At 41.5% G+C, this 16,259-nt stretch overlaps 1 protein-coding gene across 1 annotated transcript; it reads left to right on the forward strand.

Annotated features, from left to right (window-relative positions):
• The first annotated feature begins 69 nt into the window (after nucleotides 1–69).
• On the forward strand, nucleotides 70–14,341 carry il1rl2 (interleukin 1 receptor-like 2). Its single transcript, XM_030344301.1, has 12 exons — nucleotides 70–322; nucleotides 787–868; nucleotides 4,008–4,209; nucleotides 5,785–5,929; nucleotides 6,288–6,462; nucleotides 6,552–6,617; nucleotides 7,159–7,282; nucleotides 8,668–8,807; nucleotides 11,225–11,368; nucleotides 12,793–12,957; nucleotides 13,437–13,622; nucleotides 13,918–14,341. Exons 2-12 carry the CDS (start codon nucleotides 799–801, stop codon nucleotides 14,181–14,183), a joined length of 1,683 nt encoding a protein of 560 aa, XP_030200161.1. The 5' UTR covers nucleotides 70–322; nucleotides 787–798; the 3' UTR covers nucleotides 14,184–14,341.
• The last annotated feature ends 1,918 nt before the right edge of the window (nucleotides 14,342–16,259 follow it).

A 16,259-nucleotide genomic window follows, 5' to 3' on the forward strand; every position in this document is an offset into this window, starting at 1 on the left:
GCGGGAGGGAAATTGCGTGTTTCAATAGAAATGTTTCCCCATTCTGTGAATTTCCCTTTGAAAAAAATACCCTTTCACCCATAACCCTAAGCGAAGCATAAACCTGATTCAGTTGGAAGCCCCAAGAACTAGGCCTACTTGTTATTTGTGAAGCCCTTGTATACTAACCACACTTGAAAGCAATGCTAACTAGGTGTTTGGGGTGGTGGTTCTAGGTCAGATCAGGGGAGGGAGATGGTTATAAACCTGGTTTCAGGCTGGAGGTGGAGAAACGAGGAGGAAACCAGAAGAGTTTCGAATTGCCAGCTCTGCGTCACCTCAAGTAAGACGCACTTAACATATTCCGAAGAGTTGTTTAGAGTTTTAGGATTCTAATATTGTATCGCTGAGCTATCTTCTAGATAATTACGATAAAATTAGATCTTTAGATATAAGGACCAAAGTTGATATATAAGGAAAGTTACACCTTATTTAATGATGTGCTCTATAAGCCACTGCGCTACTCGGTTATCTCATATAATTATATAATACGATATTTCACATTTGTCTATAGCCTAAACGAACCATGGGTTGTTCCCTCCCTGTTTTCTCAAGTCCTTCTGCAATTGTTTTTAACTTCCTTTCTGGCTACTTGGCTGATTTTCCTTGGCTTTGTATTGTAGGCGACCATGATTGGGTTGGTAGCCTTATTAATTAAATCGTTCTCAAAGGATAGTAGGCCTAATATATAAATTAGATAATAATGAGCAAGAACATATTAACTCAAGCTGCCTTCTGCCGTCCAAGACGGAGGACAACATGACCTGCGGGCGGCTTCTTGTTCTCTACCTGGCCGCGGTGCTGGGGCCGCAGCCGCCTCTCGTAGACGGTAAGCAGCGGCACACCAAGACCTTTGTTATCCGAATAAACCATGCCTAAATTAACCCATAGCTACATCTAAATGTATGAAATCGACGGTCGATTAGTTGACACTTTTTCTTGGACTATGATCTCAAACGTTATTTGGTAAGACAGGTGCTTCATTTTTTGGTTTCGGTTCATTGAGATTGGGTTGTAGGCTAAAACAAATCATTATTGAACTGCTGTTCCGATTTATAAAATTAGCCTATGCATTGACTGCTGGTTAAATTAGTCAATTCCTTCGGAGGTTTAAATAATTTCTTTGGTTAATTGTTTTCCGTATTATTATTTGTTTATTGCTTTTATTTTACGCAATTCATTTCCGATGCTACCCTAACCAAGACGACCCTTTTGTTTATAGCTCACACAGCGACTGTAGGCTATATCTGCAAAAGTAGAAGGACGCGACAGAGTTGCAGCAAAGAATGCAACTGGTGCATGCATTGTTGGGGGCTGCGGGCTGAAGAGGGGCTTTATTTTCGTGGTAGAAGACTTTGAAGCATGTTATGAGCCAGTTTCTCTTGATTATTAGGTATGGTCGATTTCTTTAGTATACATTTAATAAGGCAATAATTTACAGTAAAGTAGTAATACGAATGAACAAACAATGTGAATTTATTCATTATTTGTTTTTGAACCCGCGTGTGACTGGAAGCCTCCTAGTGGCTATGTTGGTGAGTTGGATTCGGAAGATCTTCTTGGATGCCAACCTAACATGAAAACTCAACAATGCTACCTGAGTTGCGATATGCAATTCAGAATAAAAAAGATTATAGTCATGGTTTCCAAAGTTTCTAGAAGGTTTCCCCGCCCATCTAATCAATATGGGCAATCAGTGAATAAAGTAGCCTATATTGAAAATGCATGTCCTGCATTTGCTTCAATCATGATAAATTTATGTTGAATCATTGTTGAATTTATTCAAAGTAATGCTCAAAAGGTATTCAGATATTAAAAAGATATGTGAAAACACCATGTGTTACCCTACATGCAAGATTGTCTTTGAATGCTCAAAAGATTAATTTTTTTTTGTCATGAACCAAAACCAGATATCAGATGTCAGAGGACTTGTTTTGTGTTATTTTTGTTAATTCTGATTGATGTGTTTTGTCCGCAATATCACACTATCCTCACCATTCAGGCATACATACAACACTAACACGGATAGGGCAATAACTATTACTATTAGTTTATTGTTGAAAGAAAGGAAACACATGCTCTCAGAAAGATACACACACATATTAGTATAATGATGTTATTTTACATACTGGGAATACTGATGTTATTTTGCACACAGTATGGTCATATTATTTGAATTGGTGAGACATTGATCTGACCTAACATTGAAAGGGGTGTGTCTGGGAAATTTTATGATATAATACTTTTAACAATGTGTGAGATTTTCTCCCAGATCTTCTGGTTTTCATTCTACACTTCAATCAGGTTGGCTGCAGAGGTCTTAACTGATTTATCAACCTTTGAACCCTGAACAGGTGTGATATTGCAAGCCCTATACCTCAGCAATAATACCATGACTATGAATGAGGTCAACACTGGTTCAATCTCAATGCAACTTTGCTTGAGCATGGTTTAAACATATGCAGGACATGATGTGCATGCAATAGACTTTATTCTATGGCCCGATTGTTTGGGGGGGAAATCTTCGTACACCCCCTCTATAGGGATCCTTTCCAATCGAATGCAAGAATATAATCTGAGCCTGGCAGTGGCAAAAGAAAAATAACAAAAATAACAAAAATCTTTATCCACATTAGTCGCTTAGACCCAAAATAATTCTAGCAATTTCAAAAGATCCCCTTCTTTTGTTAAATTAGTGTTGGAAATGAATTGTGTAAGGGAAAAATACGGAAATTATTTAAATGTTCTTTACAAAGAGTGTTATAGAAGCCATTACTAATGGACCCATGTGACCAGAATTAAATGCGATGTTCAATCAACTGTTTTTAAAATGTATTTTTAATACAACTATTAATGTACTCTTCTACGTGTCTATTAAATACCTTGGTTTAATTCAAATCTAAAGAAGAAATTCATATTTGATCGTTGTTTCATGCAATATTTTTTAAAACCTTCTTTAAATGGGTCAATTATGAATCATTCATAAACAGTTTCCAAATACAATTGCACACTGAGACTGTTCAAAATGAGCCACAAAATGAGCTTAGGATTCCCCCCCTCCCCCAAGACCCTACCAGTAATGCCTCAACACCACCAGCTCATTCTACATTAAAAATATGGACAAAAAACATCCAACAGCCCAATGGTGTCAAAACAAAGACATATTTTTTCATTTGATCATATTAAATTACTTAAACAAACACTTTTATTATCAAATATGTAAAAAAATCAATCAACATTACTTGTAGAGAGAGAAAGTGGTATAGAGAGTGTGCGGTAGAGCTTCTGAGATGTGAACTCCAATACAGATAAAAATATATATTTTAGTGTGGAAATGAATATATAGCGTGTGTTTTTGTGTGTGTGTGTGTGTATGTGTGTGTGTGTGTGTGTGTGTGTGTGTGTGTGTGTGTGTGTGTGTGTGTGTGTGTGTGTGCGTGCGTGCGTGCGTGCGTGCGTGTTTGTGTCTGTTTGTGGTGTGAAATAAAACATGTTAAACGGGCAAATGACAAAAAGAATGCACTTCTGGCTGACAGTTCTAGAAAGGAGATGGTGGCGTGTTAATATGAGAGGTCGTCTAGGGCTAGGCCATATTTCATACTTAATTTAACCTTCTACTCTCACACACACTATCATACTCTCTCTAACAAAGTTGTTTGAACACACTATGTTTGGCGAGACATAGTGGTTTGAAACAACTTTATGTTTCAACAAAGTTTATTTTTATGTTTTGCCCGACATTGATGAAAATTAGGATTTGTTTTTTCTTTGAGGGCAAGCAGCCCCCACCAGAAGATGGCGTGCCCTAGGCAACCACCTTTATGGCCTATGCCTTGAGTCTGCCCTGTTTATTTACATAAGCCTAGAGATGTTTTGCAACTTTTTATTCTATTTTCTTGAGCAGACAGATTTTAACATTGTAATAAAGTCCTTCATCAATAAAGTAATCTGAATATTTTCTTGCCCAGGCCACCAGAAGGCACTAGAGACGCACAAGGTGAGCGTCGGGCGCTTCTTTATCCTGAAGTGTAGCCCGGGTCATACCAATGTGACATGGAAAAGAGGGGGGGGCAACTCTAGCCTGCCTGCCGGGGTGGAGGTTAAAGATGCAGAGCTGTGGTTTCTCCCTGTGGTCCAGGCCCATGATGGAAAATACATCTGTCACAACAGGTATGCCTACATTCTACAGCCCTTAAGTGGAGTTCAGTGTTTATCAACCTTTGTAGTCCCCCTCCAGTCTGTATATTAGTAATTTCATAACCTTTATAGTCCCCCCTCTGTCTATTCATTCATGGATCTCGACTGATCATAATAAATGCATTCATCTCATTTTGGGCTTTTCCCTGACTGTACTTGCTTGTAACCCCTGCTTGTAATGGTTCGACCAAAACCAATCAAAACAGAAACAGCAGAACTGTTTTCTGCACAGGGTTAACATTAATTCCCTATCCATTCCTGAAGGGAGGGATCATTCTGTGCTCCTTTTCAAGTTTTAATACCTCTTGGTTTTGGGAGGCAAACCGGTTAAGCCAGCCATCAACACACACACAGGGATATTTCTTATGGCAGCATGAATCACAATAATTCTGGTTTCAATATCGGCAACATTTGACTTGGTCTGGATTTGTGAGGATCCCAGTAAACAATACCTTGGTTGAGTGCTCTGATACAATGACATTTGAAAGGTATCATTTTTCTTTTCTGAAAAAGTTCAGTATTATGACAGAAACAGCTGGTATCATACAGATTTTTTCAGACTTGTGGTGAAAGTGCCAGACATCCTAGTAGTCATTGCATCTCAAGTAATCAATCAAATCTGAATGGACTAAGCCTAGCCCAATGTGGATTTTATGTCTAAATACACAACTGAAAACCCAGCTCATTATTCAGAGTCAGGATATTATAGGATAAACACATATTGAAGATTTTGGCTGTAGCCATCTTTAGTTATCTCATAACGAAACCCAAAGAAAGACAAAATCATGTGTGCATTTGATGAAGATCTGTATCCGTTTAAGGCACAGGGGGTTTGCGGTGTATTGAGCAATGAAAACTATGGGCAAGGCCAAGTATATATACTATTACACAAGAGGTGCATAATGTCTACTAAGAGGTTTGATCTTGGTGGTTAAATCCAGATTAAATCCCTGAAGAGCTGATTTCCAGACTTGATCTTGAATCTTTATGCACACTTTACAAATCAAAACCCATTTTGTGGCAGGTTGGAAATAACAGTTCGAGTATACTATTTTCATCTCTCTCATCTTCGTCCGCTTATCCGGGGTCGGGTCGCGGGGGGAGCAGCTCAAGCAGGGGGCCCCAGACTTCCCTTTCCCTATTATTACTACATACTATTTTCATACAATCATATTGTGGCCCAAAATGATTGAACACTTTTAAAACAGGTTAGAAGACACCTGTATGAAAACAGTTTAAGTCATAATACTGACGGCTTGAAGAAAAAAATGAAATCACGGAATCCATCAAATGTCCCCTCATCCCTAGATACCACAGGTGACTATTTTGTTGGTCTTTATGATCTTCTCGTCCCTTTTTTTGCCGAAATGTAATGTAATGAAAGTTTCAATGAACTGCAAATAAGGAACCAACTTCCAACATCACGAGAGGACTTCAGGCTTGTGGGCCTGTGAATCCCTTTGAGACTGTGGCTCTGATTCAAAAATAGAGTTGACTTGATTAATAAGAGTGAAGGAACTGACATAATGTCAAACCTGTTCTGTCTAGGAAGGAGAGGGTGTATGAGGTGCGGGTGTCTAACGAGCTGTGTCCAGCTGCGGTCGAGTCCAAACGAATGAAACAAGGGCCTCTTCACTGTAAACTGGATCTCCCCCGAGGAACGACTCGTACTGCCCCTGTGGAGTGGCTTAAGGTAGGACCCCAGACCCCGCCTGGGCCAGAGTCAGCCCAGTCAGACAGAGGATATAGACTAGACTGTAGCTGACACAGAGTGTATGCTCAAACTAATGTTCTGATGCGTTTGTGAAGTTTGAGTTGTGTTGCGGTAGTATACAGTGTGTGTGTGTGTGTGTCTCTCTCTGTCTCCTTTTATCAATACTTGTGTATGTGTGTGTGTGTGTGTGTGTGTGTGTGTGTGTGTGTGTGTGTGTGTGTGTGTGTGTGTGTGTGTGTGTGTGAGTCTGTTTCTCTTTATATATACTTATGTGGGTGTGTGTTTGTGTGTGTGTGTGAGTCTCTCTCTCTTTATATGTAATTATGTGTGTGTGTAGGAGTGTGTGCCTGTCAATCTGGCTGGTGGAAACCTGGAGGTGACACAGAAGGGGGACCTTAGGTTCCTGAGGGACTCAGAAACAAACGCTGGCCTCTACACCTGCCTGCTGCACATGTCTCTGGGAGATAACAACTACACCGCTGCCCGCTCCCTCAACCTCACCCTCGGCAACAGTAAACTAAATTACCCATCAGCCACCTCACCTTCCTGTTGCCCCTCCGTTATACACCTCCTAACCCCAAGCTCTCTCTCTCCCCTCAAGCAACTTTCCTGTATAAACCCATGTTGGTGTATCCGAAGGTGGAGACAAAGGAGATAGTGGAAATAGGCAAGTATTCTTTTGCAAGTTTCTAGTTTAAGAAATGGTGTTTATAAAATGCACGACAACCAGGCTTCCCTAGCCAGTGCTAAGAAGTAAGATAATTAGTTGTTCTTCAAGTGATGGCACTAAGGCAGCATAGAATACTTACTTTACTTCTCAGAAATCTAATCTGAATGTCTGTGAGGCCCAACAGACAAAGAGCTAAAGAGCTTTTTGTGAGAGTTTACTGCCTTTGCCAGTGTTTCACTTGACTTGTTTCATCAAATGACGGATTGCCGGACAAACCATTTTGCAATTTGCTTAAGGTTAACCAAAGTTAAACTTGTTCAAGACATTAACTAATAGCGTAAACATATGAGATAGCCCAGCCATCCAATACAGTTTGTGGATCCATGATATTTAGACAAAATAGAAAAGAATAGACATCCAAGTTACTATCATGATATGAGAACGACGAGACATCCAAGATAGACTAAACATCAAAGATAGCCCTAGCATCCAGGATTGATTAAAGATCCAGGATTAACAGCGGTCTCCACACCGGTAGGTTCCAGAAAGGAGCTGCGATGTAAGGCCTACCTGGGCAACAGAGACGATGGTACTAACATGTACTGGACCATCAACGGACACCATTTCAACACATCTCCACATCTCCACTATTCCCAGAAATAGTAGGTCCATATATAAAGTGTTTGTGTGTGTGTGTGTGTGTGTGTGTGTGTGTGTGTGTGTGTGTGTGTGTGTGTGTGTGTGTGTGTGTGTATATGTATGTTTATATATATATTAGAGCTGTCAAGCGATTAAAATATTTAATCGTGATTATTCGCATTAATGTCATAGTTAACTCACGATTAATCGCGATTAATCGCAAATTCTTTTTCTATGGTAAATATCACTTGATTTTTTTGTCCCATAATTCTTCTCATTTTAATTCTCTTATCAACATGGTGAAGTGCATCGGCTTGCCTTGTGCAAATGATTTTTTATTGATAACAACATTGGCATATACTGATCAAAACAGGACGATACAAAAAAAGAGCCTATAGTGCAATTAAACGACTGCTTTGAACAAATGTCATTTGAACATAGCAGTCAGGCTACTGCTTCTTTGTTTTGAGCCAAAGAAAAATTATTATTATTTTTTTTTAAATAATATAATTGCGTTAATCGCGCGATAAAACTTTTAACGCCGTTAAAATTGGTTTGCGTTAACGCCGTTAATAACGCGTTTAACTGACAGCTCTAATATATATATATATACTTAAGCAATAGATCACGCCAGGCTGTGGTATGTGCTCATTATGCCACTGTTAAGGGGCGTTGTCCGGCCCCGACGCGCAGCGGAGGGCCGGCGACCCCCTTCACAGTGGTATAATGAGCACATGCCACTTACTGAAGTGATCTATTGCTTTTATACAACGGTTACTATTATGGCGAAACGAAAGTCATAGACACACTACATTTAAAAAGAAACCAAGAAAGTCAAAGCCGTTTAATTAAAGAATACAAAAAAGTAGTCCCTCCTGGCTGCCGCTATGCATCGACGGTCGCTATGCAACACACTTTAGCGTCCCTCCGAGAGAAGGCTCCGATAGAGCGGTTCGCCGGCAATTTGTCCTATGGAGCAGTTCACTCGCCGTGTGCCTAAGCTTTCGTTAGTCTCTCCATCGCCTTGCTCACTCCCGGAGTAACAACATTTACACGCTCTCCATCATCCAACATATGTTTTACTTTGTAACTGTTTCTACTTCCAGGCGCGGAGTGATATGCAAACTTTCACAAAAGTATCGGGCGTCATAGCAGTTATGTATACGCTCATTATACAACAGTTGGGAACCAATCAGATCACTGGATTTAGGTCCCCCGTTGTATAAATATATATATATATATATATATATATATATATATATATATATATATATATATATATATATATATATATATATATATATATATATGTGTATATATACATATATTATGTGTATATATATATACAGTAATAAAATGTAGAATGTAGACTCATGCTGAGTGACTGATTGAATGAGTTTCTCCACAGTGCAGAGGAGGATGGTGCTGTCTATGGCATGTCATCCTTGGTCATCTCTTCGGTGGTCCCTGAGCTGCTCGACATCCCGATCAGCTGTCATCTCCTCAACCCTGCAGGACAGGGGCAGGGAACCTTTCGGCTTCACAAAGGTCACTACTCTACAGTCTTTACTCTATACGCTCTACTGTACAGCCTCTATTCCACCGTCTCTACTCTGCTCTACCATCCCTTCTCTACTCCAGTCTCTGCTCTACTATATTTTTTCTACTGTCTGCGCTGTGCAGTCTATAATCTACAGTCTCCACTGTACCTACTCTACGGTACTCTACTATCTCTCTACTCTACACTCTCGACTCTATTGCCTCTGTTCCTTTGTCTCTACTCTCAGGCATGCAAACCAGTGGAGGCTTCTCCATTGAGGAGAGGGAGGAAGATCCTCCCTAACATTGTTGAGAATAAAAAATGTAGATTGCCCCGACTATTGTAATGAATTAATGCCCTTAAATATGACTACTTTATTGCCTTTGAATATATAATGTTCGTTTCCCTGGGTAAAGGGACATTAGCACCCCCTATCGCCTATTGACAATTACTTCAGGGAGGAACGTCCTCCCTCCGCCGCCGTTCACTCCCATTCATTTTCCCGAAAGTACTGGCGGCCGGTGGATAACATGGGTTTCAAGGGGAGAGAGGAGGAAAATCCTCCTCTGAGTGGGTGGGACCTTAAGGGGTCTGATTCGCGCAAAAATCTATCCGTCTGCGCTATGAACCAATAAGCAGGATCCCTGGATGTTGAGCAGTGTTGCCAGATTGGTCCGATTTCCACACCAATTGGGCTACTTTTAACCATGTTAGGCTGGAAAAAATATCATTGGGCGGGAAATCTGTCCAATCTGGCAACGCTGTCGATAACAAACCCGGTCTGCATTGCCGCGGTGCTCAGTCTGAGAGACGCAGAGCAAGTGAAATCTGCGATAGCGAGATCCTAAATGCACAATGGAAACATTGGAAACGGAGGACATTGTGAACGTCTTATTACAAAAAGCATTCCATTCATTCAGAAAGAGGTAGACCACTTCCCAAAATCAAGGTCATCAGAAGTAATGGCAACGTCAGTGTTGTGAGTGCTACATGGTTTGCTAGGTACGCATGACTTACTGGTAGCATTACAACCAATTGTAACTGAAAATAAACATAGCTAAATAACTTCAGTCAGTGAGGGCAAAAATAGGCCCAATAATAGGCCCAGATTTTTTTATTTACTTTTATAAATCAATAGTAGGCCTGATTTAACCAATATGCTTAGCATCCTTTCCTTCTCAAATTACAGTGATGCCACTGGTGGCTTTGTATACATTTTGTTCACATAACTCCCTCCCTGCTATTTTGTTGTTCACCAAAACACCCTGAAACAACTTGAGTCTCACATTCTTATGCCACCATACACCAACAGTGCAAGCAGGCCAATGGCAACCAAGCGCGCAGTCCTTCCTCCCTCACTTTAAAAACCACCAGCCGCCACTGATGCAAACACATGCAGGGTAAAAAAGGGAGTTACCCAAAGTCAAAAAAAAAAAAAGCAACGGGGAATGGGAAGATCATAAAAACGGTTTTCCAGGTAAGGGAAGATGGCGCAAAGGCCGATAACCAGCTTGGCAGCTCTCCCAATCAAATTAGGGAACACACAGAGGTTTGCTATGGTAACGTCTGTGTGTAACCTTGCTCTGGCATATGCGGCTGGCCCCACCTCCGATTCCGACCAATTTGGGTGCGCCTTCGAGGCAATTGCGTAAACATCCCTATGGAGTATCCTAGTTTGGGTGTGTGTCTGGAAATATTTTACCCCTGAGAATTCGAAAACATTGTGGGCAGTCGGGAGACACAACTTCTGCACTTCAGCGCCGCCCGCCAGCACCTTAAGCGGCTTATGAGACATTGGGTGGGGTCTAAGTAAGTAAAAAAAAAAAGTATATTTCCTACATTATTATGTATTTGATATTAAAATTACTTGAGTTACATGAATATAGCATTCTGAAGCAGCAGCCATGATCTGTTTGTGAAGCACTGACGAAAGGTGAATAACTTGTAGTTCCCCTAATGGGCTATTTTTGGATTACGGAGGTCGGATGCATGGGTACAATAATTCATTGAAAATATTGTCCATGTTGCTGTACTCTACTCTACCTTCTCTACTGTACTTTTCCTTCTATCTCTTCTGTAATGTACTGTACTGTACTCTTAAGGCTCTGTCCCGCTGCACACTATTTACACTATTATACAGACTCTACTGTATTCTATTACCTCCTCTTACCCTACTCCTACTCCTACTATATTGTAATCTACTCTAATCTACTCCATTTCCTTTACTCTACTGTACTTTATTGTACTCAACAGTCTCTACTGTACTGTTTGTCAGTGTACTCTACTCTACAGTCTTGGCTCTACTGTATAGTCTCCGCTCTACTTGCTTCGTATTTTCTACATACAGGCTAACAACAGCCCAGGGCTAACATTATCCGAAGGCTTACGTCAGCCCAGGGCTAAAAGTTGCATTTTGTGTGCCCAGCGGACCACCGCGGTCTCTATGTGTGTGTGCTGGCCCCCCTGACCGTGTGTCTGCTGGGGCTAGCCCTGGCTCTGGGGATGCTCTTCAGGATGGAGCTGGTGTTGGCCTACAGGAGGTTGAAACGGCTGTTCATATCCCTGGAGGGTGAGTAATAATAATAATAACAATAATGGATTGAATTTATATAGCGCTTTTCTAGACACTCAAAGACGCTTTTACAGGGAAGGGGGAACCTCACTAACCATCACCAGTGTGTAGCACCCACTTGGGTGATGCACGGCAGCCAATCTGCGCCAGAACGCTCACCACACACCAGCTTGAGGTGGAGAGTGAGGGTATTGATGAGTCAGACAATTATACAGGAGGATGATAAGGGGGCCAGATTGAATGAGCCTGGTTGGGCCAGGACACCGGGGAAACCACTATTCTTTGCGATAAGTGCCCTGGGATATTTTATGACCTCAGTGAGTCAGGACATCGGTTTTACGCCTCCTCCGAAGGACGGAGTACTGCCAACTATAACAGCACCATGGCATTACTATAGTACTACTATAAGGTAGAGTACTACTATAGCACTATAGTACTACCTAAAAACATTGTCAAGACACTTATAGTACAAACTATAGTTCTACTTCTGTACTAATAACTATACACAGTTTCAGTACTACTTACTATAGTATCAGTACTACCTCTTAACTAATATCAGGACTACTATAGTATCAGTAGTACCTCCCACCTACAGCATCAGTAGGGCTACTGACTACTAACTATACAACTAGTTATTGTTTGTCAAAATTGCTCTGCTTGAGATATATATGTATATATCTTAAATATAAATACAATAAGTAAAAGACATAACCACTAAAATACAGTATAAGGCAATAAAATGTGCAATATAGACAAATACTTCTATTTAATCAAAGTATTGTACATCAAATCCCATTACTTATATATTCTACAAATAGTGGAATACTGTTGCTGGAGGGCATGCCTCTACTTGGTTACAATAAACTTGTTAAAGACACTCCCAAATTGCCTTCCAAGAATGTGGTTGCCGTCACACACAGAACCTGCTTTTTTGTTTTTTTACTTTGTGAAAGTCAACTGCCAACTAACTGTTCTGGGTCTTATTCTAACACATTGGGACTTCAATAACTGGTGCTATGCAAAAATTGTGTGAAGGCCCTAGTAATTCAAAAGAAGCTTCAAAATCAGTTTACACTAACTTCAACTTGCAAGGTGTCCCGGTCAAAGGGAACAGATGTTGAATCAGAACAAAGTTCTGTTAGTTAGTCAATCGATAGCCAAAATGTCCAAATAGCACACAGCATATTAGGCACATACTGTACCTCATTAGGGAAAATTAAAACAAATACACAAGAATTGTCCATTGTGTCAGAAGAATAGAATATCAACTTTAATTGCCTCACAACAAGGTTTGTGCTATTTTTTACCAAGGTTACCTAACCAAACATTAGCTTTATCAACCCCGGCATTTGAAAATACCTGTATGCCTGTCTGTCTTTCCGTTTGTCTGTCTGCCTGTCTGTCTGTCTGTCTGTCTCCAGTCTCAGATGGTATGCTGTACGACGCCTACGTGAGCTATCAGTACAGCGGTGAGGGTCGTTCGTCTGAGGTCGTGACCTTTGCCCTCAAGGTCCTGCCCGAGGTTCTGGAGAAGCGGCACGGCTTCAGCCTCTTCATCCGAGGACGGGACGACTCTCCCGGAGAAGGTCAGGGGTCAGAAAAATGAGCAGAGTTGGAGACTGATACCAGACACCATGGTATACAACAGAAAGCCTAAAGCCCTCATTCACACCAAATTATAAAAAGACAATTTCAAACGCCTCCAATTTACACAGACTCCCTTTTTACTTCTGTCATTAAATAACACACACACTTTATATGATCAGTGTATAATAGTAACAGAGTGAATTTAAGAATTTATTCAATTGTCAGGCCGTTTGTGAAACACGATTGAATGTTTTTCCTTTATATAATACCACGATACATTAACATGTACACAATGGGGCAGTATGCTGTTTTCCTCCTCAAATGTTCATGAACCGATGAGCAAATCTGGAAACTAAATCTTTTCAATGTTGATTGACCCTAGATTATTCGGTTGTCTATGGTTTGCTCATCACTTCATCACCATATACAGAAAACCATGTGGCATTGGGTGAGATTTTTTTTTCTAATGCTTGTTCAGCGCTGCATGATGTCATCGCCGAGGCAGTGAGCAAGAGCCGGCGGCTGGTACTCATTTTGTCCGGGCAGGGAGACTCTGAAACATCACCCCTCCACCCCAGCCCATCACAACTGGCCTACGAGCACAGCGTGGGCCTGTACGATGCCTTGACCCAAAGAGGTCTCCGGGTCATCCTGGTGGAAATAGGTGATCGCCCCGTTACCTCAGTTAGTGTCTTAAACTGAAAGTAGTTTCAACATTTACCATCAACGAGCATACTGACGCATCTTATCTCTTCTAAGAGTGTGCCCTAGTGAAATGTACTTTGTTTCAAACTTGTTTTTTCAAGCTGAATTTTACTGATTTAATGTCTTGTATTTATCATGGATTATATTCTATGCTCTTCTATACTATGCTCATGCCATCCTATGTTATACTATCCTATGCTAAGCTATGCTATTCTATGCTATACTAACCTATGCTATGCTATGCTCTGCTACAGATGGTCCTGTGGACTACACTGCCCTCCCCGAGTCTGTGCGATACATCAAGAGAACACAGGGGGCGCTGAGGTGGCCAGGGGACTCGCCTAGGTACCATGTGTGCACCAAGTTATCCGCAAACAGCACCTTCTGGAAGAGCATGAGGTACCACATGCCCCCGGCCCCCCGAGTCCGGCCCTCGCACAGTTTTGAGACCAGCAGCTCTGAAACCAAAGACATGGTCGTCGGTTATAAAAAGAGTTCTCTTCTCTATGAAACGTGCTGACACTGTGATGGTGGCCAGGAACCAGTGGCGATCTTAGCCCTTTGGGGGCTCCAGGCGAACAGTAATTTAGGGGCCCCTGCATCTACCGGTCTATTGTACCTTATGTCGCATAATGAGATACTCCATACAAGGGATGAACAAAAGTCACTATCCTTCTTTCATGCAAATGTTAATTATCTATTTACAAATTGAGAATAACATACAAAACAATAAGATTAGTTATGTTGACACATTACACTGACTGTTAACCTTATGTCATCATTTACCTGAGGGTTTCCAGTAGGTCACAGCAGCTATATGCTGTGACCTACTGGAAACCTACTGATAGCTGCTTCCAGCTATCAGTATTTTTCCTGTGCTCTTCAGACCTTTCATGGTTGATTAGATGCATTGCAAGGTTATTCCAGTGTTTAAATCCTTCCTCACTCAGTTGTTTTTGTTTTCCAAAAAGGCAACAACAAAAGCAAAAAACACGGTCTGCACTTTCACTAGACTAACCAAGACCTGTTCACCCTCTCATCATTTTCCCTTACTATGTAATAGTATGCTTTTGTGAATCTGCGGCCCTTGGGCCAGAGTGCTTGGTCATCCACTAGAATATGTGTGCGCCTGCCCAAGACACAGCAGCTTGGGCCAGAGTGCTGGGTCATCCACAAGAATGTGTCTTGCAGTCATTGTTATCCTTATTGTCATCAATTTCAATAACCGAAGTGGAAGAAGGAGAATGAGCAATATTCACTACCAGTTGTGCATCATCTCCGTCAGTTTGTTGACACACGTCATTAGCATCGCTGCTGGCTGAGCCAGAGCCACTTGGAATGAAAGGAGCAGTAACGTGACAGCAAACGACGTTGAGGGCTGCTCTTGAGCCGCCGACGGTCCCGCTAACACTGCGGTGGCTGTAAAAAAGCTGGATAGCTTTGGCAGCTTTGAAAGCAAGTCCTGCCTTTGGTCTTTCTTCTTATTTTTATCTGACCCGCTTTCGTAAGATCGCTTCATGTTTCACTCGATTTATGTCTCACTCGATTTCTCTCTCTCTCTCTTACCGCTTACTGTTTTGAATTTGACATCATTTCTGCATACGCGAGATGAGCGTGATGCGCGTAACATGGAATAGTCCATGTAGTGCGGACTGAAGGGGGGTGCACACGGAAAGATCGTCAAAATATGAGTAATTAGACATCCCGATGCTACTATTGTGAAGAGATTTTTATAAAAATAATAAATATGGGGACAAAATATATGCATTGGGGCATTTTGGGGGCCCCAAAAACCTTCTATGGGGCCTGGGGCTCCAGGCAAATGCCTGGTTTGCCTAATAGTACGGCCCGCCCCTGCCAGGAACAAGTGACCAATGATAACTGTTATTGATGACAAATTCAGCTTGGAAACCAATGCAGATGCTTCTACAGAAGCGTCATTGAATCATTTGTAACTTTATTCCAACCAGCAAGTAGGCGGGAGACTTTCAGAAAGTAAAAAACAGGGTTCTGTCACTCGAACCAGCTTTGCAACTGTTGCCGCTTTCACACCAAAAAGAACCGAGAGCCAGTTCCGGGCTGGTGCTAGGGCCAGTTCCAAACTGGTTCCAGCCTTACCCCAGTTAAGAACCGGTTGGTTTCACACCGGCCAGAGCCAGCCATGGAGCCGGCGTGAGCAACGTCATGACGTCACTGCAAACGTCTCGGCTAGTGAGCTTGGACAGAAGCATACGGCCGACATCTTTCTTTATTCTGGGTGGGAATAGTAACATAGTTACGCCATCAAATGCGTTTATGGAAACATTTTTAGCGAAAAATGTGCATTTTACTTTCATAATGTTCGCTCGGTGAATGTGAAGGATGTTTGGTTTGATAGTTATGACGAAGAGGGAACGCTCCGTTCACTTGCATGGACATGGACTCATCTAGCTGCGTTGGCGCGTTGACGCGTTGAACCACCACACAATAGGCGCGCAGAAGAACCCTCGCGCCAGTTTCAAACACAACAACAATTTCGTCTTCGATTCAATCCGTGTATGGTTCGTTCTTTGAATATTCCGATTTAAAACAAAATCAGAAAAAAACAAAAAAGAAC

The sequence above is a fragment of the Gadus morhua genome, chromosome 20 (assembly GCF_902167405.1).
Source record: "Gadus morhua chromosome 20, gadMor3.0, whole genome shotgun sequence".
Taxonomy (NCBI): domain Eukaryota; kingdom Metazoa; phylum Chordata; class Actinopteri; order Gadiformes; family Gadidae; genus Gadus; species Gadus morhua.

Coding starts and splice junctions, on each gene's coding strand:
- il1rl2 (XM_030344301.1), top strand. CDS start 799: ATGACCTGCGGGCGGCTTCTTGTTCTCTACCTGGCCGCGGTGCTGGGG. Junction 5,930..6,287: donor CCCCTGTGGAGTGGCTTAAG/GTAGGACCCCAG, acceptor GTGTGTGTGTAG/GAGTGTGTGCCTGTCAATCT. Junction 13,623..13,917: donor GGTCATCCTGGTGGAAATAG/GTGATCGCCCCG, acceptor GCTCTGCTACAG/ATGGTCCTGTGGACTACACT.